The sequence below is a fragment of the Python bivittatus genome, unplaced genomic scaffold (assembly GCF_059951505.1).
Source record: "Python bivittatus isolate LINGU-HERP-01145 unplaced genomic scaffold, Pbiv_v1 ctg000840_np1212, whole genome shotgun sequence".
Taxonomy (NCBI): Eukaryota; Metazoa; Chordata; class Lepidosauria; order Squamata; family Pythonidae; genus Python; species Python bivittatus.
Window position 1 is genome coordinate 30,465,263 of NW_028277113.1, and position 25,445 is coordinate 30,490,707.

At 38.3% G+C, this 25,445-nt stretch overlaps 1 protein-coding gene across 1 annotated transcript; it reads right to left on the minus strand.

Annotated features, from left to right (window-relative positions):
- Positions 1–5,934: 5,934 nt before the first annotated feature.
- Positions 5,935–25,445, minus strand: IMPA2 (inositol monophosphatase 2). The gene is made up of 8 exons (XM_007427845.4): positions 24,925–25,445; positions 17,375–17,508; positions 15,223–15,327; positions 13,582–13,627; positions 11,521–11,629; positions 9,275–9,383; positions 8,537–8,688; positions 5,935–7,766 (listed from the first exon to the last, which is right to left on the minus strand). The coding sequence occupies exons 1-8, from the start codon at positions 25,030–25,032 to the stop codon at positions 7,651–7,653; spliced, it is 879 nt and encodes a 292-aa protein (XP_007427907.1). The 5' UTR covers positions 25,033–25,445; the 3' UTR covers positions 5,935–7,650.

The following is a 25,445-nucleotide window of genomic DNA, read 5'->3' on the forward strand; positions in this document are numbered from 1 at the left end:
ATACTTTTGTTCTACAAACATTACTCTTGTACTTACTCATATTTTAGAAAACATAAGAATAGAAATATTTCAAATAGACGACTTGAGAGAATTAACTTTGTTTGGGCATTCTAAGCCAGTCCTAATTAAGTTGTCCAGAACAACCTCTTGTTCATACTTAAAATAGGCTGAGAGTAAAATTATCTGTATTAATGGATTTTCTCAACAAGTGGAGGCATGAAATCAATCAGAGCTAGGGGAAGGTGAAGGGATGCTATTTCCTGAACACACTATGATTCACTAAACTAAAACCATAAACATTGATTTGGCAAGACTTATTCTTGATGAATCCATGTGGTTCTAATCAAGGCATTTTATTTTCAAAATCAGTCCAGTTTCCAACACTTCATACGTTGTACGAGAAATCTGATATTGCAGAAGCTAGCCTTGAAATAATATCTACAAGCTACCTGAGCGTGTCTATCTATCATTTCAGTTTCAGTACCTGTCTATAATTTCAATTTCCATGGCTGTTCACTTGCATGTGACTCTGGGTGGCTTATAAGAGTTAAAAACAAAGAATATAAGCAATTGACATTGTGGTAATAAACATAATGGCAAAAAACAATCCTGCCAGGAGAAAAATACCCACAATTAAACATCAGATCATCTCAAATTTGATTGTGAAATATTTATTTCTCTTATTATTTCTATTTTTCCCACTTGCATGCAATTTCCACTGTGGGAGAAAACCATGGTACTATAGAAGCTGCGTAGTTCCACTTCTGTTATAGAATATAAGTTTGCATCAACCTAGCCCAGTATTTTCCAAAGATGGCTACTTCCAAATATGTAAATTTCAACTTCCATAATTCCCCAGCCAGAATGACAATTGCTGAGAAATCTGTGACTTGAAATGCACACATCTGGAAGTTGCCACAGTTGGTAATACCAGGCAGTTCTGGTTCTGGACCTTTCCTGGCTACCAAACAGGGAATGAAAAGATTAACTCTTCATTTCAGCTTCACTTGGAAGGCTAGCTCAGGTGCCTGGGACTAGTTATAGCATTAGAAAGGACCAGTTAGGAGCACTGGAAATTAGGCCAGATTAATTTTCAGGCAGGATGGGAACCAAGAGATAGAAACTTAGGGTGTTAGTAACATCTAGTATGTGCAGAGGTCATTTCTAAAAACTGACAAAACAAAGGTGGACCAGTCTTTCAGTGGGTTCACTTTAATGTTTCAGAACCAGACAAAAACTAGACTTGCTTCTTATTTTACTCTTTGTGAAGAGGTTTAGCTTCTTAATAATGGTTAAAATGTTTCTGTAAGCTCCACAATTTTCTAAAATATAAATATAGATAAATATAGAAGCATTGTGTTGATCAGAGAGGACAGGCTAATATAATATTTTTCAGTGGCTTAAGTGCAGTGTTTTAGCATCTTTATTGCTTTTGCTGGATATGACACTTGTCTTGTTGGATAAGGTTTTTTTTTGTATTTGATGTCTTAAACCTAAATCCAGGGTTATCTCTCTCTAATCTTATCTATTTCTCTATATCTATCCAGCTATCATCATAACGATCTATCTAATCTATTTATCTATCTATATCTATCATCTACCTAGCTATCATCTATCTATCTTTCAAATTTAAATGAAAAGCAATCCTAAGAAGCAATCTGTGATTTAAGCAGAGGAACAGAAGAATGGAAAGCAAATTCCATACCTTCTACCTATTCTTTTTATAAAATTGTGCCTGTTTTCTGTCTACAAATAGAGGCCCTTAATATTTAGTATTAAGATAATTAATTTTCTAATTCTTTTAAGACATTTAGTTGTATTAAGGGAAGGTAGAACTAAGGATAAATTAGAATTAGACCATGTGCAATCAGCAAAAATATTAACTTCAATGACAGTGACTAAAACTGACTTAATAAAATGTAATACCTTCCTCTTTTCTGTATAAAAAAGCCATTTTCCCTTAAATATTTACATAAAGTTAACATACTAAATAAAATGTTTAATAGTTTTATGAATAACAGATTCACAGAAATTGTTAGTGGAAAGATTGTAGATTCACTGTAGGCCTACCAATTTATTGGGCCAAAACTTGATGTACAATCATTATAGAGGTCCATCAGTTAAATTCACTGCATTAAAATTGATTGGCTCTGAGTCTTATTTTCAGTACTTATTACTAATACTATTACTTTTTAATACATTGATTCTACAATGTATTAAAAAGTAATAAAAATAGAAGAAAAAGTCTATTTCCACAGAGGAATCAAATGACCTTTTCCTACAAAGAAAGATAAGTACATGACTCTACCGTCCTTCAACTCCCAAGAAATAAATTGTGACATTATTGATTAGAATACTTTGAACTAACCATTTTTAGTTTAAAACATGCTTCCTTTTTAACACCCTGGGAATGAAAACAAATGTGCACACAAAACTAGGGCTTATTAAGACTTTGTTAGGGCTTAAGCCTAGCCATCCTTTCCATGGTTTCTCAAATATATTGAGGTACAGTAGTGTATTGACATAACTATATTGTATTTTTAGCCCTATTTAGTTAAATAGGGTTTCTGTGTGTTTTGCTCTAATAATACTGTATTAGCAGAGAAGTAGATAAAGCCCCACCCCACCTTGGACTTAATAAATAATTATTGGTACTCCAGTGTAGATATTACAGGTTGGTGCTGCTGTCTTGCTATTCATTTACCAAACTGCAGAGCATTCTGACTCCCACTTAAGAAGTCATCTGGACTTCTGCAGCTCAGGTGGCAGTTCTATGCAGCCTTTTATTCTTGTTTGTCTCTTCACTTGGGAAGTGAAGATTGGTAGAAAACACCTTGTGAAGCAACAATTAAAACAATGCTGAAAAACAAAAACAAAAGAGCAGATCCATGAATTTAAGACACCTTAGTTACCTCAGATAGTGCGATCACTTTCAAGAAAACAAGCTGCTATGAATGTCAGATTCTGTTATATATTTTCACTTTATATTGTGCAGTGCCTTCTGTAAATTAAATATGCAGGGCCTAAAATAGCAATTCCTAAACTTCTGTCAGTCCTGGCTAAGCTGCACAATAACACACATCTTACAGCTGCCCTTTCTTCTTTAGAACGAAGTACACATTAGCCCTATCCTGATTAGAATTTCTAATGCTCCTTCTACCCTAACCCTTTCTTTAGAAAAATTAACATACCGTGCTGTTGAGTTAAAAAAAACTTTAAAAAAACCACAATTTGGGAGGCAGGATTCTTCTGAACAAAGGGACTGAGGGAAAGGGTAAGCTCCCCTATACAACAGCACTAATCTTGATCAGGCCACTATACACTTACTCTTTAAATTAAAAAACAACAGTAGAAGAGCTGCATAATACATGTTTGCCTCTTGGTTTTATTGGAAAATGAAGCTATTTTGACAAACGTACATTAATAAGAATTCTAGATATCAAGATATAGTTCTTTATCCATTGGAAACAACTTTTATTCTGCTGAATAATAATCACACATTATTCCTCATAGCCCCCTATGAGGTAAAAATATCTGGATTAATAGCGGACAGCCAATGATACAGAGTTTGTAACTGAACAAGAACATAACACCAAATGGTTCATAATGTATATTTAAACACTGTAAACCAGTAAGTTTCAGAGCTCTTGCAATAAAGATGCACAAAATCTCATGACTGTACAGCTGTTGAACACTTTATACATGCAAAATACTTAATAGATCATCTTCCAACTTGATGGTCAAGTAATTTCTGCTAAATGTATTTTTCCATCTAAAAATGTCCCCGTAAAGTACAGGTAGGCACACATTTTTTTTTCTTTCAAGGATCATTCATTCTCTCAGGGATAAACAGTAGGGGGCTGCAACAAGAATCCAAAGTGGGTTGAGAACATCCACTCTTTCTCACGTCCCTTTCTGCTTCAGCAGTTGGCTCTTCCCAGAGATCTGACCTGATCTGTTACACAAGAGATTAGAATTAGCCTGTGAGCCATAGATTATCTGCCCTGCTGTAAAGTGTATATAAGAAAATAGTGGCTAAGATATTAAACTTCCAAGTAACTATTGTTTTGGATCATGAAGGATGGGAAGATTAAAAACAACAGTAAATGTGAAACCCTTATTTGATGCCTTCACATATCACTAATTTTATTTTTTATTTTTAAAAAAACTGTGACTTTGGTACACAGGGGTGAGTTAATACATTTCCATCCAGACCCCATGCTTCTGATAAATCACTCCTCCAGATTGTTATGGACTTTAATATTAGCTTCTATACAGAACAGTTCACAACCACGTATGTTCTTTTGGATCTACAGAATGAGAATGAAAGATTATTCTCTGCTCCCTAGTTTCCATGATTTCTATTCAGATTATTACCCACAAGATTGCTGTTTTTTTTTTAAGAGATGAAAAGAATAATTCATATGCATCATAATCAAATCTGAATCTGGTGCCTATATTCTACTAATGCATAAAGTTCTGTGAATTAGTCTTCAATCATTACTGGACAATAAAGGCATGTATCTTCTTTCATATAACATTTTAAATAATATTTTTTCCTCATCACATTTGTAACTAACTAAATAAAAAAATGTGTATGTGGCTTCAGGTCATATTTTACATCTCTGCTTTCATTCTGACCTCAAGTAATGCATGCAAGACTGCAGATGTAACATAATGTACAGTTTGGCCCCTATGTTACTAAGAACAAAATCTGTTTTAATCTTGCATCTGCCATTAATTTACCCATTAGATTAAAATTAGGCAAGTTCTACTCTAATGCTCAGCCCTCTTCTTGTTTGCAATGTTAGTGAATACTGAAGGAATATCTTGGAGGAATACTGTAAGGTTTGCAAATGATACTGAGGAAGTGCTTTTGAACATTCTGAAGTGCTATAGAAATGCTATTATAAAGTCAACAGTGCATAAAGGTGCACACACTATCATTTTGGAATATTTGTGCAATGGCAGTTTACCATATTTTATCATTCTGTCCTAATCCCTCATTAACGTATTACTTCTTACGTTTCAATACGTTTAATGTTCCAGCTACCAAGTTGGTCAGATTCTTAGCTGTATCTTGATGACTGCTGACAGAGAAGAGATTAAACAGCAGGAATTTTCCAGTCATAGGGGAATGTTGATGGAAAATACTCATGTTTTCTTCACTATTATGTAGTTGGTAAGTGAAGAGAGACATCTGTCACCAAAGGAGTTGGCAGAAAGTTACTGAAGTAGAACTAATGATCTCTGATGGCTTTTGTTTTCAGTAGCTTTTCACCTGCATGCTTAAGCCTTTCTGGTTTAACTGCACAATACATCCTTTCTTATTATACACATTATCTTCAAAATTTCATTTTTTTCAGATATGCCACATTTCCTAAGCACTCAAACCACAATACTTTTTAATGTGGAAAAATGAGACAATTTATACAGATAGCACATTTGTGGCACAGAACGGAAGTGATTCATCAGCAACTGCTGTTGTAACACAATTAACAATGAGTTACAAAACTTCCATTATACAGCTAAATTTTTGATGAACTATTTACACACAGAAAGATTGATTCTGGGGAGGCATATCTTCAGTGCTAGAGTTGAATAGTGGAAGAGCCTCTTGTTCAGCAGTTCTTTTAATAATTATCACCAAATTCTACAACAGCAAGGATAGCCTACTACAACAAAATCTAATCAGCTGCAAATCCTTCATTTAGAACATGTATTTATCATGATTAACTGAGGTCCCACTGATTTCAATAGGTCTATTTTTAGTAGAATTAAATCTGGATTCACCCACTATACACCTTGCTTTTTTAACTGGAGTGTCTACCCAATTTTTAAAACCTTTCAGAAAATAGATAATTAGTTATTAAGAGAATAGGCCAAATTCTTAGCCTCGTACATACAGGGACAACTGGCTCAGCCTTAGATTCCATTCATAAAAATATATTTATTTAGAAGTATCATTCATGACATTTATCTCCACTGCATTTAGGACTGAAGGATATTATTGAGAAACAAGGTACACTATGGCCAATATAACATTCCAGCATTTGGACAGAACACAGATCATCAGTACCAGCACTTCATTCATTGGTAACTCAAGTTCACCTGAATCTAAAGCCTAACTCTGACAACTGGTGAGATAGTAAACTATTCCTAGATTGTATCAGCTGAAATGCCAAGAGTGGGCCCATAAGAGTTTATCACAACAATTCATAATACACAAGCATATAAAACACTAGGTCAGTGAAAAGATTAGCTTAGGATCCCTTTCACTGACATTCTGATTTCTATTACTGAGGCATTTATTTGGGAGTATCATGCAGCACTTAATTATGTATGCCAGAGTTCTAAAGGTTTGCCACCTTATGTGCTGCTTATGAAAACTCAGCCCAAGTCATGCCCATTTCCACTCAAGAAAGCTGTAGTTCTTGTAACATATTCAGCCACTATTTTTATATAATAATGAGATACTTCCTTTCAGTTCTCTTCCACGGGATAAGCTACAAAGCACTATTCGAACAATACTAACATTCAGCATTGCTGGAATCTCTCTGCTAGTTTTAAATTTGCTTTGATAGATTCCTTTTCCCCACGTTAATCATTCAAGGATACACAATGGCCATCTCAGCACGTAGTAGCACCTGCCTGGGCTTGAAAGCTAAGCAGGGGTGGGCCTAATTAATATTGCAATGGAAAACCTCCAGGAAATACCAGGGCTTTAGGCTAGACTAAGAAGTAAAAAAACAAAAACAAAAAACCACTAACCTGGAAGAAGGCAATAGAAAATCACTTCTGTATTGTTACCAAGAAAATTACATGAAGTCACCAAGAGATGTAACTTGGAGATTTGACTTCTAGCAGTGACCAGAATATATATTGTTCAATTCAGATGAATACCACTGATTATAAACTAGGTTTCAGGCTACCTATGTGTTTAGTAAGAAAGTTTTGTGAACAGTAGCATCCTAGTGAATCTTCTGTGTTATTTTTAAAAACATGCTGTTATAGTCTAGGGCTTGAATCAACCTAAAGAATTTTGAATGTTTCAAAAATAAGTTTTTCGTTATTTAATCAGCTCTTTTAGTACCTATTTACATTATTTATCCAAGGATAATACATATTTCTAAGAATATGTACCATTATCATGCTTGTGTGTGCGTGCCATATAAATAAAGGTAACTATCTCAGCTGTTCAGTGGATCTGTTTTAAATTTAGAAAAAAATAGTAATTTCACTCAAGTATTGTTGAATGAGGGCACTTGAGGCACTACTTGCTCCCTGCCATGGAACAAAAAAAAACTACCTGAGATCTGAAACATATAGTTTGTTTCTCGTTCTATGTGAAACCAAAAACCCCCTTCTATTTCAGCCTCAAAGAGCTTGTAACATTAAAAAAGCATAACTGAAAAATATTCTTATTAAAAAGAGGGAAAGGTCACACACACACACACACACACACACACACACACACACACTCTCATACACCCTTCACCTTCCTAAAATGCAAGTAAAATGTTTTTATAATATGTCTGATTTACAAACTGTACGAGAAACAAATAATAGTTTCTAAAAGCGGTTCATCTTAAAGGAAGTGAAATATTTCCAAAAGGTCAGATTTCATATTGTCTTTAGATTGATATCTGGTCAATTCTCATCATCACGTCCATAATGAATAGTCTGTATTTCCTGAGCGATGAATGAGGCCATCTCCTGGGTACCTGCTGCTATTACTCGACACGACATCAGGTCTAGAGGTCCACCTAGGAAAAGAATTGGATTGAAAAATGGCTTAGATGTTTCTTTTGTGACAAAGATACAAATTATTTCTTGTGTAGTCCATTATGTGCATTTAACTGGGACATATATAGGTAGAACATTACTAAACTTTATTGTGATCTGTAAAGTTTCTTGTCAACAGTTCCCTCTTTTTGACCCCATCCTGCTCCTTCTCACTTTAGAATCTGCTCCACCTATCTCCATAGCAATGCTTGGAAATAACAACTTTCTCTTCTGAGTGCTGAGTAGTCTTTTTTTCTCCCTGCAGAAGAAGGTGGGGAGCCAGTATGAGCAGAACAAGGATTGACTCAAAGGCAAGGCAGCGGATTTCCTATCCTAAAGTCCATCTTGATATCATCCAAAACACTTGTGGGATACACGTGGGAAGTCTAGCTTTGAGCCAAGTTGGGTTTCCCATCATAACAATACAATAAACCATTAGGGACTGTGACTCGTTGTACAATAAGAAGCACAGTATTTGCAGACTTTTAAAATTGTACATTAAATCTCTAGAATACAGTTACTTTCCTTCCTTCCCCATTTCTAAGGCCACCTATTCCCTATTCCCCATTTCTAAGGCCACCTCTCTACTCTAATGTAGCCTCTCACTCTTCTGAAAATTCTTTCCTGAAGGTTGGACTTCCAAGAAAGTCTAGAATAAGATGGTGGCAAAAGGAATATTCCTCTTTTGAATTGGAAGGAATGGTATGATGCGCAACTCATACTTTCTCCTTCTTAAAATGTATTTGCTTACCTGATGTATCTATCACAACTCCACCTGCCTCTCTGATAATAACAGTAGCTGCTGCCAAATCCCAGCAATGCAAGCCAAACTGGTAATATGCATCTGCGGCCCCAGATGCTAAATGACAGAGTGCCAAGGTAGCACTTCCAATAACACGAACTCTGGGATAAATGTAAAAAAAAATGGCAAATAACATTAGAGCAACCCATTAACCTAGCTCATAATGAAATTACTGTGCAATTTGTTCACCACAAATTGTTAACTACTTCAAGGTAATGACATACATTTCCAAATATTTGACCTGACATTTTTTATTGTTTACAAATTTTATCCTTGATGCCCAGGATGAACTTGACATGCTATACAGAAAACACTTTCCAGGCCTCCCTTAAAGAGCCAAGCACAATAGGGACAAAGAGGGAACCATGGGGTTGTACATGCATTAACATTTCACAGCCTAGCATTATGCACAAACACAGGTTATTCATGTGTTCCAATTCACAAATTCAGTGCAAAAAAGCAGACACACTTCTATGATGGCACTATTGCACATATACACCAAGAGAAGAATTCTCTTGATATACAAGGGGCTCTACTGATGGCACAGTCCATATATGCATTTGAATACCTATGAAACTGTTGACTTGGTTGATTTGATTTATGGCTACAGTACTTAACTGAAATATTAAATCATATTGACAATTTTCTTGTTACTAAGTTAATTAATTTTGTAGGAAACAGAACTACCCGTGAGCCTGTGCCTTTAGCAGCCGTTCCATGTTACTAAGAAAGACTTTCAGAGTGTCAGGGTCTCGCTTTGGACCAATCTCAGTTAAAATCAAGGCCTTTGTGATATCTGCAAGAAAAATGATTGATATGTATTAATGCAACAGCTTATTTCAATTTATCTTTTGAAGTTCTACATCTTTTGATGCAGAACACTGGTCTTCAAGTAGTCTTTCTAGGGACAAAGTCCATAGTTCATCTTTGAATGGCATATCAGAGGCCACATACCAAAAAATGGAGTATGGACACTAAACCTGATTTCATTTATGTTAACATTTAATGTAAATAAATGTACAACCATACTAGCAGTAAAATTTCATGGGAGTCGAACTAAATGCCTGCTGACTAAATGGACATGTCTTCATTGTTTTCTTGGTTGCAATTTGGAAGTGGTTTTCCATTGTCTTCTTTTGGCATGAGGGTTTTTTTTTTTTAAACTATACAATCTAATGTATAGCCTGGGATTTCCTAGTGCTTTCCTATCCAAGTCTTATGAATAGCCATTTGAGTCCTGAAGGCCTAAGATTATGCAGCATAATTTAATAGGTGCTTCATGAGACCTTATTTATTCCTAATAAATTCTGCAATAGCAAAATACCATTATCTTGAAACTAAATAAAATAAATCTGCTTAACATTACAGTAGTCCTTGTTTAGTGATTGGCTCATTTAGTAACTGTTTGCGGTTATGATGGTGATAAAAAAGTAACTTTACGACCAGTCCTCACATTATGATCGCAGGTCTGTAAAGCAAAGGAAAGCTGAAAAAAATCATAAGCACAGTCAGTTTCACTTAGCGACTGTTTCACTTAATGACAGAGTTGCCAGTCCCAATTGTGGCTGCTGGACGAGGACTACCTGTACTTTCATCACCATTCTAGAATTGATTGAGAAATAAGCCTTTATCACATTAAATCACAAAGAATCCACAGTATGAATCCAAAAGAGTATGAATCCAAAATGAATCATCTGACCATTCTAAGTCTAACCTTAAGTCTGTACTTGGACTTGATGACCCCTTCAGTTCTGAGATTCAAAGGCCACATGAACTAAATTTTAGGTCTTGCAGTAAAGATAGTTGTCCTATTATTTGTTGTAAAACAGGGTGCAAATGCAAATGATATATATTTTTGAGAAAGAAAGATAAGACAACACAACAGCTTTATGAACTTTTGTAGAGCATCCAGTGCTACATATTCTAGAAATAGGTGCAAAGTTGCAATATTTTAGGATGACTCACTGAATTGAAAGTTTTGCAATATTTGTAATTAGCATGCATATACTATTTAGATTGATTATTATATTTTATTGTACTCAATAACTGGAAATCTCTAGGCAGATTGCAAAGTGATTTAAGCAATTAAAACCAAACAGTAAAGCAGTTTGTGTGTATGTGTGTACACATGCACAGATATACTTACATACTCCTCTAGTAAAATACAAAATGTGGAACAAAAAACTGTAAAAATGCCTCGGAGAAGAAGAATGTCTTCTATTCCACCTTTACAAGACCACCATAAACTAGTACTTATGCTCTTACAGTTCTACACTAATAATCCAACAGAGGTCATGAACATTAAAGAAATTGTCTGAACTCTGTGAACTGCCAGGGCAAACTGTTAAGAGGTGGTTTTACACTACATCTCCAGAAGAGTGCAGCCTGCTTTATAGAGTGTCCTTGCAGCAACCATAGCATCTGATAGGAGGGTTTCAACAGTTTGATCCAACTCTGTAGAGACCCATTCAGCTCTGTCATATTTGAACTACTTTTAAGTCAACTTTAGCTCACTTGTTTGCCACTGAAGATATATCCAGCCACAGGCATCCACAGCAAACTGAGATTACAACATATGCATGGTGACATCAATATGAGAATCTTCCATATGTACTTGTGTCCCAGTATCTGATGCAAGAGCATAAGTTGCAGTTTCTGTATCATGAGATCACAACCCATACTTTGCCACTTGACCCCCATCCCTGACCCTGGGTGCCCAGATACCTAGCAAGAGGATTAAGCAGAGTTCAGTTTTAGTGGAGCTGAATTTACAGTGATTTAGCAAAATGTTATTAAACTGAATTGTTAACCAAAAGCAGGAATTATATAGAAGATACATTAATTTTATCTAGAATTAGTGACAACTCTATAATTATATATATATATATATATATATGCATATATTTTATAGTGCTTACAAAATCTAAACCAACCTGTCACTTTTGACACCTGAAGCCTTTTGCCATTACAATATGACCCTTGACCTCTTCTACCAGTGTATAATCGTTCTTCAATGCAGTGATAAATTACACCAAATTCAAGCTTTAGGTTTTAAGAAAAGAAAAGGAACATGAATGCAATTTGCATTATATCAGTATAAACAGAACTCTATTTTAACTGCATAGTATTGCAGTTTACACTAAATATTTTGATTACCTCAAATATTCCTTGATATAAAAGCTATAGGAAATTAATTATTCCACTTCCTTATATAAACTTATGGATAATTCTTACATTATAGTCAGCAAAGGAAAGACACAAGAAACTTCTTCTGCAGAGTGCTGGTTGCAAGCATAATCACTTAGCAGATGCATTCCATCATCTTTGTCTGGAGTTCCCCATTGTGTATCACCTACTACCTAGAACAGTGTTTCTCAACCTTGGCAATTTTAAGATTCCCCATGCTGGCTGGGGAATTCTGCGAGCTGAAGTCCAGACATCTTAAAGTTGCCAAGGTTGAGAAACACTGATCTAGAAATATCATACTGTATGTAATTTACCCCTAAGCAATTATCAGTATACAGAGATAACATGAAGGATAATCATGCTTCCACAGCTTGCTTGTCTCAACCTTTTTGCTACTACAACCTTTTTGTGGCTTCCATCATTGTCTAGCAGCAAGGGTAGATCTCAGCCAAGTCAAAGTTGACAAATGGAGGTAGGGAGAAAGAGCATTGATTACTTTTGTAGAGAAACCCAGTTCAGTGGGTCATCTGTTCTAAAGGAACAGCATAAAAGCCATATACTGGCTACCAACACTGTTTCCAGAAATCCAGACAAATGCCTCATATTCTACAGCAACATGAGTAGAGGACAACACAGAGAAGTGTTAATTCAGTGATTTAATTGATAGGCAGCACTGCTAGTGTAGTCATCTTAAAAGGCTTGCCAAAAAGAGGGCTTGGTTTAGGTCATTTGTTTAAATACTATGCTACTGCTAAATGCATATACTTAGTAAGTAAGTCTCACTAATTGCAATTTAGTTTAAGGAAAGAGGTTTAGGTTAAGGAGTACTTCTGTAACAACTGTTTCTCTGCAACACAGTGTTCTGCATGGCTCGAAACATATTTTTACTGTCTGAAACATTTCTTGTAAAGAGAAGAATCCATTTATGTTAGTATATAAAAACATCAAAAGGATGATTTGAGTATTTTAAGTAGGTATATGCATTCAAACCTAGATTTCCACAAATACCACAGGATAAATTGGAAAGGTGCTGGGTAAGAATTATTCAGATATACAGTGGTACCTTGGGATACGAACGCCTCTACTAACGAACTTTTCAGGTTACGACCAGCTCCGGCTGCAAAAATTTACCTCGATGTGCGAACTCCGCCTCGGGGTACGGTCATTTTTCCGCCCTGACACGTGGTCCGCGGCCATTTTTCTGCCCCCGACACGTGGTCCGCAGCTGTTTTCCCGCCGCGCCGCGTGGCGCCTGGCTGTTCTCCCGGCGCGCCGCGCCACACCCGGCTGTTCTCCCTAAATTTTTTGCCCCACTGTATGTAATTTACCCCTAAGCAATTATCAGTATACAGAGATAACATGAAGGATAATCATGCTTCCACGCCCGGCCATTCTCCTGCCACGCTGTGCCGTGCCCGGCCGTTCTCCCGCCGCGCCGCGCCCGGCCATTCTCCTGCCGCGCCACACGGCGCCCGGCCGTTCTCCTGCTGCGCGGCGCCCGGCCATTCTCCCGCTCCTGATGCGTGGTCCGCAGACACCAGAACAGATTAACGGTAATTACATTGAACCTTATGGGAAAATTTGCTTCGGGGTGCGACCAAATTCGGAGAGCGGAATGGATTAACCGGATTTACATTGAACCCTATGGGGAAATTTGCGTCGGGTTACGACCAACTCGGGATACCCCCAGAGTCACGGAACACATTAAGTTCGTATCCTGAGGTACCACTGTATTTGTTAAATCCATTTTTTCAATTTTTAATAGGTGCTGCTAAAGCCTATCCAACTTACAGAACATTATCTTATACCTCTTGGTTGACAGCAAATCCAATGCTAACAGCTACAGTTGGAAACCTGTGTAAATAAATACATTATATTTGTTAATAAACTTTCTGAACAATGACTTTCCATATATCAACAATGTGATAGCATTGGTTCATTGGTTCCCAGGTAACAAATGCTATGTTTTTTGTATATTAAGAAATTAAATTCTTAATTTTCATATAATTTTAACTGTCGGAAAATTGAGTTGAATCCTGATACTAAAGGCTAATTTTGTGACAATTCCATTGAAGCATAAAGCATGATTAATTATCTGATTCTCAGAAAGTTCTCCATTCTTTAAATCTTCGGAATCTATCCAAGCAATTAGTTGTTGTTTCTGTTCCCTGCTGCCTTCATAGAACATTGTTATACCAGGAATAGGCTAAGGCAGAAAGAATGGCAGCTGTTTTTCCAAACTAAATGTTAGAGTTCAAAAGTCATTTACTAAAAACTTCTGCCACCTTATAACTTGAGAACATAAATATTATTTTTTCCTCCCATAACTTTCAGCCCAATTTCCCAAATTATTTCAGTATACAACATTGGGTAAGAAGTAGGCCTTCTATGTTAAATGATTAATAACTGATACATTCCATTATGAAGTATTTCAGGAACTAAAGTAAGATTGCAAACGGATGAAAATTCTCTACAAAGGGAAATATGGTTCAAGATGATCAAGATTATGACAATTTAAGGCTCACAGACTAATTTGTTAAAAGAACAGCAACTAAAATTACTCAAATAAGTTACAGTAAATGGATGATTTGATTATTTTTGTTCGATAGTAATGTAAATATTAAAGCTATGCTATTAAAATATTCTTAATATGCATAGATTTTAAAAATAAACTTGTTATAGTCCTGTGCACAGATTTGCTTGGCGCAAAACATGCATAGGATGGGTTGCAAGCTCTGAAAGTACAGCGGAACCTCGGTTTACGAACTTAATTCGTTCCATGACTCTGGTCGCGACCCAAATTGGTCGTGACCCGAAGCAAATTTTCCCATAAGGTTCAATGTAATTACCGTTAATCCGTTCTGGCGTGAACAGGGAGGCAGCTATTGCTTGGAGGGAGAGTCCCCCTCCCTACGATCACGTGTCAGGGGTGGAAAATGGCCGTGGATCACGTGTCAGGGGCGGAAAAATGGCCGCGGATCACGTGTCAGGGGTGGAAAAATGGCCGCGGACCACGTGTCAGGGGCAGAAAATGGCCGCGGACCACGTGTCAGGGGCAGAAAAATGGCCACGGACCATGTGTCAGGGGCAGAAAATGGCCGCGGACCACGTGTCAGGGGCGGAAAAATGGCCGTGGATGTGTCAGGGGCAGAAAATGGCTGCGGACCACATGTCACGGGCGGGAAAATGGCCGTGGACCGGGTCATGGGAGGGAAAATGGCCATGGATCCTGTTCATGACCCGAGGTGGAGTTTGCGAACCGAAGCAAAATTTTGCGGCCGGAGCTGGTCGTCACCCGAAAAGTTCGTGAACAGAAGCGTTCGTAACCCGAGGTTCCACTGTAGATGGGATTCAACATACATAGAACTTCCACTGATACTTCAGGCATTTAAAGATGCTTGACACTCTGACTCGGGTCATTAAATGCAAGGTTTTCACTGTATCTTTACCTATGTACGAAATTGCAGGTGCCATCAACAGGATCAATAATCCAGGTTGGACTGTCATTGAGTATGCACTTTGAACCAGCGGCAGTAGCTTCTTCCGCAATAAACCTAACATTGGTATACACAAGACTCAAATAAAAAAACTTTGAATTAAAGCTGCACTTGAGGCAGTTGCAGGTATTCTGTTAAATAAAATGGGTTCCAACCTGAAGAGCATAAAAGGTTTTCCTATTACAGATGTCTTTAAATGCAGGAATCTAAAACATTGTGATTAAAGGATCTCAAGAAGGCTTAAGGGGCCTAAAGAACCTCTGTACACACACTAAGACCCTAATGAATGAGAAATTTACACATCTCCTGCGAAAATGCAGTGGCTGCTTCTTCATCTCACTCTGCAACATTCCTTCTTTGGCTGACAGCTGGAAGAACATTTACAGGGTGTGTAAATCACCGGCCTTTTCTTTGGACTATGTATACTTTATTTATTTTTGTGAATTAAAGCAAAATTAGCTCCTATTTCCTTTTGCAGAATATGCTGGGGGTGGGGTGGCTTAAAGGTTGGGAACGTAAGACTGTTTCCTGCAGCTCTTCAGAAAGTAGTCCCAGCCCACCCCTGTTGTACAGAATTAAAAAACAAAAACAAAACATGAACAATTGCCAAAAAAGCCTAGACTATAATCTTCTACAACTGAACTTTAAAGGAAAACTTATCTGGATTTAAGACAACAAAGAGAAGAGAATTAAAACAACACCACCACAATATAAATATAAATTGGCACACACCCATTTTAGATTAGTCTGAAAGCATCTCTGTGCCCCTAGCTGAGACTAAAATCCATGTATACTCTTATAAAGATATATGCTTTTACTGTACTCTGCAAGTATATGCAAAGCACTATAATCCTTGCTATGCTTTGGAAAACAGTATTCTTGTCACTATTTCCTCTAAATGTTCTCAAAAGGGGTTGCAAGGTTAATCATTATATAGCTATTACATTTCATAATTTAAGTGTAATACAAGGGCTAGAACCAAAGAAATACAACATTAAATCCCCAGTTATCTACTAAGCTCAAGGAGTGGAGAAGTTGGACCATGAGACTTTAAAATGATGTCACATGTATATATTGAGCGTATATTTAAAAGGTTACTGTAATCATAGATCAGTGTTTTTCAAACTTGACAACTTTTAGATGTGTGGAATTCTAACCCTGTGATTAACTCTCCTTCCAATTTTCAAACATAAAGTCAAGAAGCAAGAATGGGACTGTTGAAAAATGTGGCTCTTCCAACTGCTGTACCTCCACTGCTCCTGGCTCTGCTTTCATCTGATGCGGTCCCAGGGACAATTAATTTGGCCTCCTCTACAAATTTCCCAGCACGCTGGCAAACTCAGGGATGCGCACAACAGAAAAAGTCAAGTAGTCAATTGCTGGCAAGAATGGTAACTGGAAAATCATGGCTAGGTGTGGTTTTTCATATCTTTTGCCACATCCATGGATAAATCTTTCATCTATGGCAATGTTTTTCAAACTTGGCAGCTTTAAGATGTGTGGACTTCAATTCCCAGAATCCCCCAGCCAGCATGCTCAGAGGAAAACAGAGCAATGGAGATACAGTAGTTGTTAGAGCCACATTTTTCAACAGTTTCATTCTTGCTTCTTGACTTTATGTTTGAAAATTGGAAGAGTTAATCCCAGGGTTAGAATCATGGCTAAAATGAACAAACTTGCTTTAGGCCACTTAGACTTGTACAACTGAAGCAGCTTAAAAGCACTAAAATAAGCTAAAATAAGCTAAAATGAGCTAAAATAAAATAAAATAAAATAAAATAAAATAAAATAAAATAAAATAAACAAACCATCCATGCAATTCCCCTTAACCATAGTGTAACCCATGATACAGGTTCACACGGCACATGAAACCTAATTCCATCATGGCTCAGTGTGTTGTGAGAACCAGGTCATTTTGCTGGCAATGCATCACTACATCTGACAGGTGGCTCCTGCCACTCTGTACTCTCCAGCAAATGTATTGTCATGTGAAGCATGCTTGTTTCATTCAAACATATTATGTGTGAAGCATCCTTATTCACATAGTTATGATTTTCACTCGCTCAAAACACCACCCATAGAATAATGCCATGGCCAGACATACCTGTGAGAGGGAAATTTTTCTTTCAGTGCAGAAACAATTAAATTTTCTACTAAGTGATCCGTTTCAGTCACAAGATCTGCTGCAGATGTTTTGGTTGATACCCGCTTTTCCTCAGTGAGAGCTTTTCTAATAATCTAGAAAGAAAATATATATTGCTTTACAAATTGTTCCCATTATCTCTGAAAAACTGCAGCGTTAAATTCTCAATGGAAATAAATGATATATTTCTTAGTTGTGCACATAGGTAACTTCTAAAACAGTATCATGTATAGTGATATAATAGGACATCTACTTTATTCCAGGAAAATTCTGGTGCTGATTAACAGAATTGTCTTATTTTTCTGTTGAATTTTCTTCATTCATGACTGCTATTTAGAAGCCACATTTTTGCCTCAAGATTACGATGCCAATATTTTGTCATTGTTGTACATTATGAATTCAGTAAACGCTATCTTAACATCTCAACTGTGCTTCATTTTTAACAAGGAAAGGAGAGCCTATCAGAAGAAAATATTTTTGCACACTGTTGCAACTACATAAAATGGTCTGCTTTTGAGTTAAACTGAGTTAATTTAAGTTAAACTGAGTTAAATTAGGATTGAACTGAGTATCTGAACCTGGTCCTTTAGTGGTAAGTCAGTGTATAGTGACATCCTATAATTTTACACAGTCTGTATAGTGGATATTATCGTTGCTGAAATATAACTTAGAAAAATTTTGGCTTCTGTAAAACTGTAACATTTTCTAGAGGCCTAAAAAGATGGGCCAAATAAGATATACATGATACAAAAATACAAAAACTATAATTTCTTCAGTTTTTGCTCCTGTTTATACTGCCAAATAATACCTTTTAATCTTTTGCATTTTCTTTCAGAATAAAACATTAATTCAGGCAAAAACGACCATTGCAGAATATCCAGAAATGACTTGCAATAAGAATTCCTTTCTAAGAGCATGTAAGTAGAAATATTTTTAAAGTAAACTCAGGGGAAAAGGAATGTCTTTTTATAGAGCAAAGAGAAGTTAACCATGAATGAAAGCATCTGTTATTCCACTTTATCAGGATTGTAAAATAAGCACTTGGATTGTATAAAATCCCTGTTTAAAGAATTCTATGAATTTATGTACATTTACTTGACACAGTGATATTCCCATGGATTTCAAACAAGACATGTTTATTTATAATACTTTTATACTGTGGATTCATGGCTGTTTACAAAACTACTGTATATAAAACCATAAAAATGATTTCAACAATCAGTAAAAATAAATCCACTCCCAATTTGACATTCAGAGAACTGTGGAATAGCATAGCCTTAACTGCCCTCCAAAAGGCTGTCAGGGAGGTTATTGCTGGGAACTGACACTGAGGCTTACCCAGAACAGCATCATATTCGTGCTTCCCCCCTCCCCTTGAACTTGCATGATGGGGGAGGGGGAACTCTCAGCATTCCCCATCAGGATGAATAAATAAGCATAGTCAGTTCCACCTGAAGCAGGGGGTCCTGCAGCTGCCTAGACACCATGCAATAAAGGGTTTTACAGGTTAAAATCAACACCTTGAATTGTACTTAGAAGGCTACTAGAAGCTTACTAGAAGCTTTCACTCATCTGCAGATAGGCTTTTGCATTCTGCATCAACTACAGTTTTTAGGTAGCTTTCCAAGATGGCCACCTGTAAAACCTATCTCAGTGATTGATCTGAGAGGCGATGAAGACATAGATGATTATTGCCAGGACATCAGGCTCCAGGAAAGCCCACAACTGATGTATTAGCCAAAGCTGGGCAATCCCCTCCCCCAGCTATGGCTTCTATTTGCCTATATAGCTGTAGCTGTGTATGTAGGAGGACCCCAGGTCACTGAACTGCTCCTTTAGACTGAGTGCCTCCCCATCTTGAGTCATCACTGGGGGAGACAAATTGTGGATGGTTTCTGGGCAAGAAGCATATTTGTCTTACAGGGATTCAATCTTAGCTTGTTTTTTTCATCCAAATTCTAACAGCTTCCAGTGAGTCAGGAGTTGTATCTCCAGCCCAACCAATATTGTGTAATTTGATATAATCAGCACAATGGTGATACTGCACCCTGAAATGATGGATTACTTTTTCCAGCAGATTCATGTAGATGTTAAATTCATAGAAGGGCAGAGAGACAAAACCTGTAGCACCCCACAAATAGGCAGCCACCTGGACCACTTCTTTTCTTCTATTACCACCAACTAGGACCACCTACTCAGAAAGGAGCAGAACCACTATAAAACAGTGCCTCCATCTCCCAACTCTCTTAGGTGGTCTAAAAGAATACCATGATTGATGGTACTGAAGGTCTGAAAGAACCAGGGGGAGTACACTCCTCACTTCCAGATCCTGATGTAATTCTTCCCTCAGACTAATATGGTATCTGTCCCATGCCCAGGTCTGAGTCTTGACTGATTAAGGTCCAGATAATCCTCTTCCTCTAGGGTTGTCTATAGCTGAAGTTCTACCACTCTCTCTACAACATGAAAAGAGAAGCTGGAGACTGGGCAATGGTTGTCAGGATTGGCTGTGTCTAGGGAGGGCCTCTCCAGGAAAGAGTGCAGCACTATTAGGACGAAGGGCACAATCCCCTTGTTCAATACAGGTAGTCCTTGCTTAACAACCACAATAGGGACTGGAAAATTGTTTGTTAAGCAGGGCGGTCATTAAGCAAATCACCACGTGACTGGATCTGATTTTATGACCATTTTGCAATGGTCATTAAATGAAACACATGGTCATTAAGCAAACCCAGCTCCCCCAATGGATGTTTTTGTCAGAATTCGCTTAACCATGTGATTCGCTTAACGACCATGGTGATTCGCTTTACGACCATCATTAAAAAGTCACAAAACATGATCACATGACCGTGGGGTGGTGGTGCAACAGTCATGTGAGTACAGGTCATAAAGCACTTTTTCCGAGGCCATTGTAACTTCAAACTGTTGTTAAATGGTCATTAAGGAAGGACTACCTGTAAGGTATTGACTACTGAGCCCCATGCACCCTCCCATGCTTCCCAAAGAGCCAGATGAAACATGGATTACCATACAGCATATTGCCCAAATCACCCTATCCACTTCTTCAGAATTAACAAGCTGAAATGAATCCTAGTTACCCTCACAAGATGCTAATCCAATCATGACCCCACTTGTGCAGGGTCCAGGCCAAAGGGAATTAAAGCAATTTTGTGTAAGAAATTTTGCCCTGGGATCTCATGTGGCTTTCAGAGAAAGGTTTCTGCTTCCTGCCCCTCAAAAGGATGCAGGTAACCCTAAAGAGGGCTACAGAGCCACAATCTGTGATCACAATAAGAAGCATATTTTGCCACCCTTACGTGTACAGTGTAGTCCCAAATATGAGCAGTTACTTGTGTCTAGTTCAATCTGCTCTTGGTTTTCCTCCACTGGTACTCCAGGTATCTCTTCTGCCACCTGATCTCCCAGAACTGGCACACAGGAATAGCCCAGAATGGGCTTGCAAGGAGGGGCTGGTTGAGGGCGATTTCATCAAGTGCTCTGGTTACCTCAATATTCCAGAAATTGACCAGGCATTCAAAAGAACCTCCTACCAGATTTCAGGGAATATCCCCAAGGGCTCTCTGGAATCCACTCAGATTCATTAGGCACTGGACCAGACCATCCAAATACTGCAGGTCCTTCCATTCTGCAGAGCCTCTTGGCAGTGATGAGTCTCATAGCAAACAGGGAGCAATCTGATTACAGCAAAGGATTTAATCTTTATCCTCCAATATCAGATGGTATGTCAACTGGAGATAAACACCATATATAATGTATGACACCTTTGTCCATTGGATTCAATGTTTCCTAGAGCTGTCATGAACTCCTGAAGTCCTGAAGCCTCATGGTATCCTCCCTCAGAACATGGAGCCTGAAGTCCCCCAAATTAAAAGCAATGAGCTCTCCACCTCCTGCTCTGTAATGAGCTCCAAGAGATCACAAAAAGACCTAGCTATGCAGCAAGGTATGCAGTACACAAGCGAAGTTCCTAGTTTGTCCTAGTTTGGTCCAAAATCACAAATAGGCATTCACAGCTTGTCACTTCCAGACCAGGCCTCCTGGTCACTACTGAATTATCCCAGACAATCATTGATACCCAATTTACCTATTATGGGATCACAGCTAATGCAGGACCTAGAACACAGCAGAGCAGATTTCCAAGAGGGCAATATCACAACTCACTTTCAACCCCAGGTCCCAGTAAATATATGCCAGGTGTGCATACCAGGTATGCATGCTAATTCCACAACCAAATGGTAGAGAAATATGGTCTTATTCTGTACAGATTTGGCATTAACCAGCAAAAAATGTTCCTGGATCTGAGGAAGCTGGTCTCTTTTAAGTGTACACAGTATTAAACTCAATGGGACATATAAGAACACATGCATAATAGGATATTCAGGTTACCCAACTTCTATTTGAAAGGCCACAAGTAAAATCCAGTTCATGCACAGTCATCAGTTAACCCATCACAATTTTTAAAACATTTTTATTGCTGTCATCTTTCAAGAGATAAAAGAACTTGTCAGAAATATACAGGATGTGCAAACCACATTTCCTCCTCCCTACTATTGCTAAAGAAAGGTAGCAACTTAACTTGGGTTTCAGCCTCAGGCAACTGCTTTAAGCATATACTATTAATAGCAAGCAAACTTTGCCCTATAAAACAACAAAAAAGAGTTGCAGTAGTTGGCAACTCACCACTTTAAGAAACTAAAACAAATGATATTGACCAGACTCTTTGGCTCATGAAGTGTACCATCTGACAGGCACAAAGATCAAAGACATGACAAAACAAGGTTGATCAAATCCACTAATAATTATCACTTCCTGCTAATACATGTGGGGACAAACAATTCTGCAAAAACCAGCTACAACTATATCACAACAGACTTTGAAAATTTAGGAAAGAAGCTCAAGATTACTAGGGCTCAGTGATATTGTCATCCATCCTTCCAGTTCATGGAAAAGGACTGTAAGGGGAAAGAAGAATATAGGTAGTCCCCAGTTTAAGAACCAGTTCTGTTCCCAAGGTTTATCCTTAGGTTGAATTTGTGTGTAAGCTGGAATAGTATCATTGTATAATACTGTATAAGTAGTATTGTGTATTTAACTCGAATTTTGCTACAATAGGCTCTGTTCTTAACTATGGATCGCCTGTAAACTGGGCATTCTTAACCCGGGGACTATCTGTATTGTAAATCAGTGAATGGCTATACAAATGGTATCAGTGGGAGGTATTTGATTTCTGGGACCTTTGTTTGATTTATCTAGATGACAGACTATTGGCACAAGATGGGTCACACTTCCCTAGGACTAGTAAAATTGTATTTGGCCAAAGAATGATGGATGGAAACAAAAATCTGGAAGGGCCTCATATAAAGGCTTGTGCATTGTAAGAAGAATGAGTGTTGCTGAAATGGGGCCCTTTAAACCCTTCAAAGAAAAATCAGAATGAAAAATAAAGTTCATGGTCATTATTGTCTATACATTAATGCTGAGTATGGAAAATAAGACAAGCTTGGGGTCTCAGTATAGAAAGTCAAATATGATGTAATAAGCATAGCAGAGATCTGGTAGGATGACTTTATCACTGTAAAGTCAAATATGATTTAATAAGTATAACAGAAACCTGGTAGGATGACTCTTATCACTTGAACAGAGCAGTTGAATGACACAATTTGTTTGAAAGGAACAAAAGCAATACAAAGGGAGGAGAGCACTCTTATTCTTGTTCAAAAATCAACAAATAAAAGCAGCACTTTGTGGTGTTCGCTATTTTCCACCCACGCAGAATTATACAGCTATCTACCTGCAATGCTTTAATCTGGATTTGTACACAGAGCAGGAGGCTGGATGCAAGGGCATAAATGACTCCTTCCAACCCTATGCTACTGTATTCCATCATTACAGGCCCCCTCCCCAATAAGGTTATTCTCTTTTGCAATAGATACTATCACTATGTAATACACAAAAAGATTGGTTGATTTTAACTCCTCTAAGATGTTACTGTTTACTGGACAGTTTAAACTGAAGAAAAATTAAAATAAGAAATATTGTGATCAATTTGAACACATACTTGTGATAGAAAATTATTCAGGAAGTTCAATAGCTTTACTTGGAGGAACAGAAATATAATGTAATCATAAACAGGACAAGCCTTCTCAATTTCTACTCAAACTTAGTGTGCCAATGCAAAAAAATTGATGTAGGAAGAAAAGACTTATAAAAACATACAGGACAGAGTTTATTACCCAAATGACTATTACTAGTCTTTATTTATTTCGGGCACAGAGGTTATTAGTGACTCTCTTATCTTTCCTGTTACTATTTTTTAATGCATAATTTCATACTGTTAAGAGTTCAGTTTTAAAAGCAATTAAAAGCTGAAATACCACCCTCAACCATGAAAACTCATTGGATGACACCAAACTGAGAGACAGTCTATTTCACAGAGTTGTTGTGGAGAAAACTTGAGAAATTCACCATCCTGTCTCCTGGAAAAAAGGTTGCATATAGATCAGGGTTCCCCAGAGTGTTCAGTATTGACACCCAAGAGTCGATGGGACTACCTATTATTGTTATTATTAACTGTAGTATTATTGGTTAAAATAGTATTTATTAAATTATTTTCATAAAATAAATGTTTTGGGGGGTCGATGAACAACCTGCAACTTCATGAAGGGGTCAATGAGCTGAAGAGTTTGGAAACCCCTGTTATAGAACTATAAAGAGAAAACATCAGTTATGTTAACCCTTTAAATAATATTGTGTACATGTGAATGTAAATATGCTGGGTCCATTTTCTGTGCTTTACTTACCTTGTGTAGTTGCATTTCCTAAGTTTCAAACATCCAATTCAAAAATGATACTATAAGCATCTGTACCTAACCATGATGACACCAAAATGATAAAGCGTATGCCTATGCCCCAGTTTATTACAGAGAAAAAGTACTTATTTTCTCATGTATGTGATCACCAGATTCTTTTACATCTTCTCCTAAAGGAACTTGTACAGTTTCATGTTCCTTCTCCTAAAGGAACATGTTTCTGCAGTTATTCAGGAGTAACTGAAATCCAGTGAATTTAATGGGTTTGCACCCAAATCAACATATTTGAATTACCAGACACTAAGTGCCAAAGATACACTTCTTCCCCAACCTGATCCCTTCTAGATATAAACCTCTGAAAATCAGCTCAGTGCATCTGGAGGGATCTATATTGGTGAAGGCTGGCTCGTGCATTGCCATGTCCCAAGACCTGCACACAGCCACGGCTCTGGTTAGCAAGTATGCCGTATGTAACGTAAGAAATCTCGACGTAAATCTTACAGGAGGCAGAACGAACAAAGTTCGCGGGGAGCCTCCTTTGGTTCACTGATGCCCCACATGGGGGGAGAGACGGCAAAGAGAGTTTCCGCCTCGGATTTGCTCCCCACAAGACTCCACGTGTGGACTGACCCCGAAGCCCCCAATGCGACCGGCCACCCAGCCGAGGGAGCTCCTGCTCACCTGTCCCGCCTGGAGAGCGAGCTGCACTGCCACCTCCAGGCACTCTTCCCAGGGGTCGTCTCTGCCGGGGGCCGCTTTGCCCGCTCCTCGCTGCCCGCTGGGGTTCATGATTACCGCCGCTCCTCCCCGCGCCCAGGATCTTCGCCTCCTCCCGCCTCTGCGTGGATCTGCGAGACCGCCGCGGAGAGAAATAGGAAGGGGGTCGGTGGCGACAAGTCCTTGAACTTTCTCTGGCGCTCCGGGGGCTTCCCTGGCTAAGGGTCAGGAGGGGGCTGTTCACTTCAGCCCCGCGGGGCGTCTCCTGCCCTCGCCGCTCTTCCTGCGCCGCCACCGCTATCCCTCGCTGCCCTCTCGTCTTCCCTGAGCCGCCTCGGTCCCCGGTACAGAGGAAGGCGGGAGAGACTCGACTGACACAGAGCCCGCCTTCCTCAGCGGACTGGCCATGCTTTCCGCCCGTCTAGAAGAGAAACCGCCTCTCTCCGCGCACAGCCCTCTTGCTGACACCTAATTTTAGGACATTG